At 49.5% G+C, this 3,305-nt stretch overlaps 1 protein-coding gene across 1 annotated transcript; it reads left to right on the top strand.

Moving 5' to 3' along the window:
* Window positions 1–449: 449 nt before the first annotated feature.
* LOC4344557 (L-type lectin-domain containing receptor kinase IX.1) lies at window positions 450–3,096 on the top strand. Its single transcript, XM_015794303.3, has 2 exons — window positions 450–1,947; window positions 2,120–3,096. The coding sequence occupies exons 1-2, from the start codon at window positions 587–589 to the stop codon at window positions 2,787–2,789; spliced, it is 2,031 nt and encodes a 676-aa protein (XP_015649789.1). The 5' UTR covers window positions 450–586; the 3' UTR covers window positions 2,790–3,096.
* Window positions 3,097–3,305: the final 209 nt, after the last annotated feature.

Below are 3,305 nucleotides of genomic sequence, written 5' to 3'. Positions count from 1 at the left end.
CAACCCTATTATCCGTGGAACTCCACCTCCCGAACGTAGCCCTAGTCAACTATGCAAAATACCATCAAGATTTTAGATCTTCTGTCTATGGATATTTGATCAAGAGGAGCAGGTAAATTTTATACATTTTTTTATAAGATTAGGTGAAAAACGACGAAAAAATTGCAATCAATCCGCAGGCCTAGGCCAATGACGTCCAAAGCTTCACCTTTTTTTTTATATATAAACCAGCTTGATGTATATATAAAAAAAGGATTTTATCATTCTTGAAAATGTATCAGAAGAAAAAGTGAAGATACCAACAAGAAACGGAACTTACGCTTAACTTCGTCATTTAAAATTATTAGGAAAATAGACAAAATATGATACATTTCAGCACCTTCCGAGGAGCCAGAGCTGTCAGAGTCATGGTCTCATGGAGCCTAGTTGATTTGCCAAGCACCAACTTGTTAAATTAGCAGAGGGAGATCTCGACTGGTCTCTCTGAGTGGCGACTGGCCACCTGCTGATTTGAATACTACTAGTAGTTTTCCGTTTTTGGCATTGGCAGTATTGTCCGGCCGCTGATTCTGCTCACAGACCGGCCATGGCCGCCGGCGTCCTCATGACAAAACCGTTCATGGCTGCTGCGGCTGCTGCTCTAGTCAGCTTGCTCGTCATGCTGCGCTGCTTGCCTAGCGTCGTCGCTACCACTGTATCTTTCAACTACTCCAGCTTCAGCAACGCGAGCAAGAACATCACCCTCCAGGGCAGCGCGGCGCTCGCCGGCGCCGAATGGATCGAGCTCACCAAAGGCAAAGGGAACAACCTGTCGAGCGGCGGCACCATGGGCCGGATGGTGTACACGCCGCCGGTGCAGCTATGGGACGCCGCCACCGGCGAGGTTGCCAGCTTCACCACGCGCTTCTCCTTCAACATCACCCCGAAAAACAAGAGCAACAAGGGCGACGGGATGACCTTCTTCCTCGTCAGCTACCCGTCGAGGATGCCGTACATGGGCTACGGCGGCGCCCTCGGCCTCACCAGCCAGACCTTCGACAACGCCACCGCCGGCGACCGGTTCGTCGCCGTCGAGTTCGACACCTACAACAACTCCTTCCTAGACCCCGACGCCACCTACGACCACATCGGCATCGACGTCAACGCCCTCCGGTCAGTGAAGACCGAATCCCTGCCTAGCTACATCCTCATCGGCAACATGACCGCCATCGTCGACTACAACAGCAATTCGAGCATCATGTCGGTGAAGCTATGGGCAAATGGCTCAACGACGCCTTACAACCTCAGCTCCAAGGTTGATCTCAAGAGCGCCTTGCCGGAGAAGGTCGCCGTTGGCTTCTCGGCGGCGACGGGTTCATCCTTTGAGCAGCATCAGCTGCGTTCTTGGTACTTCAACTTGACGTTGGAGCAGAAGCAGCCAACAGGACAACATTCGCGTGGCGGAGTTGTAGCGGGAGCCACCGTCGGTGCAATTCTGTTCATCGTGCTCCTCTTCACCATGGTAGCAATCCTCGTACGACGACGTCAGAGAAAGAAGATGAGGGAGGAAGAGGAGGACGACTCGGAAGGCGATCCCATCGTGGAGATCGAGATGGGGACGGGGCCGAGGCGGTTCCCGTACCACATACTTGTCAACGCGACAAAGAGCTTTGCGGCGGAGGAGAAGCTTGGGCAAGGCGGTTTCGGCGCGGTGTACCGTGGCAATCTGAGAGAGCTCGGCCTAGACGTTGCCATAAAGAGGTTCGCCAAAGACTCCTCCAAGCAAGGGAGGAAGGAGTACAAGTCGGAGATCAAGGTGATAAGTCGGCTGCGTCACCGTAATCTCGTGCAGCTCATCGGCTGGTGCCACGGCCGTGACGAGCTCCTCCTCGTCTACGAGCTCGTCCCCAACCGCAGCCTTGACGTCCATCTCCACGGCAATGGCACCTTCCTCACATGGCCAATGAGGTAATTAATTAACTCTCATTAATACTCCCTCCGTCCCAAAATATAGCAATTTTTAGCTATGAATCTGGATTTTGGGACGGAGGTAGTATATCAGAATCTATTTTTTTCCAATGTGCAATCAACAAATGTCAATTGAAATTCAACTGATCAACTAGCTTGGATATTATCATAGGATCAACATTGTTCTTGGGCTTGGGAATGCTCTGCTCTACCTCCATGAGGAGTGGGAGCAATGTGTCGTGCACCGTGACATCAAACCGAGCAACATCATGCTGGATGAATCTTTCAATGCAAAGTTAGGCGACTTTGGTCTTGCAAGGCTTATTGACCATAACGTTGGGGTACAAACAATGACCCACCCCTCAGGGACGCCAGGCTATCTTGATCCTGAATGTGTGATCACAGGTAAAGCAAGCGCTGAGTCTGATGTCTATAGTTTTGGCGTTGTTTTGTTGGAAGTGGCATGTGGGAGGAGACCAATGAGCCTACTGGACAACCAGAACAATAGCCTCTTCCGACTGGTGGAATGGGTCTGGGACCTATATGGCCAGGGAGTCGTTCTCAAGGCAGCAGACGAGCGGCTCAACAATGACTATGATGCAACCAGCATGGAGTGTGTCATGGCTGTTGGGCTCTGGTGTGCGCATCCGGACCGATACGCACGTCCATCTATCAGAGCTGCCATGACGGTCCTCCAATCCAATGGACCACTACCAGTGTTACCATCTAAGATGCCCGTGCCAATATATGCACCGCCGATGGCCTCGTCAGAGGGGCAACTTTCATCATCGACAGGAATGTCATCCTCAAGTTTGACAATAACATCAATTACACCTCGCTAGGGTGGCAAGTTTTCTCACTCATAGGATATGTATAGCAAGACAACTTTTGTCATATCTAGATTTTTATCCATACCCACAAGTCGAACTACCTGCATCCCTACACCTCAGTTCCTTTCGCATACTTTAGCCGGTTTGAAGGGCTCATCTTCGTTAATTGCTCCGTACAGTAGTATTAGCCATGTTTGGTTCATTTTACATGTTGTACATTTACAAATTGCCGCTTGAATAGGATGTACAGCTCGTGAGGCAATTGGTTTGCTCTTTAGAGAGCTGCCTAATTGGCAATATGAGTAATGTGTTCAGTTTACATCATGCTTTCAGTTTTCCAACCATTTAGTTATTTTGTCCAGAAAACTTTTCCTTCAATTTCCTCTCCAACAATCCAACCAAACCGTCCATATCTCTGACCGTCCATATCTCTTCATTAATTTTCTACTGAAGCAGTTCTTATGCAATCGTCTCAAATTGTGGATATTTATGTTCAGTACATACACCGGTGTTGATTGAACGCTGAAT

This window comes from Oryza sativa, chromosome 8 (assembly GCF_034140825.1).
Source record: "Oryza sativa Japonica Group chromosome 8, ASM3414082v1".
NCBI classification, from domain to species: Eukaryota; Viridiplantae; Streptophyta; class Magnoliopsida; order Poales; family Poaceae; genus Oryza; species Oryza sativa.
This window is presented reverse-complemented; position numbering and strand designations above follow the sequence as displayed.

Coding starts and splice junctions, on each gene's coding strand:
- LOC4344557 (XM_015794303.3), top strand. CDS start 587: ATGGCCGCCGGCGTCCTCATGACAAAACCGTTCATGGCTGCTGCGGCT. Junction 1,948..2,119: donor TTCCTCACATGGCCAATGAG/GTAATTAATTAA, acceptor ATATTATCATAG/GATCAACATTGTTCTTGGGC.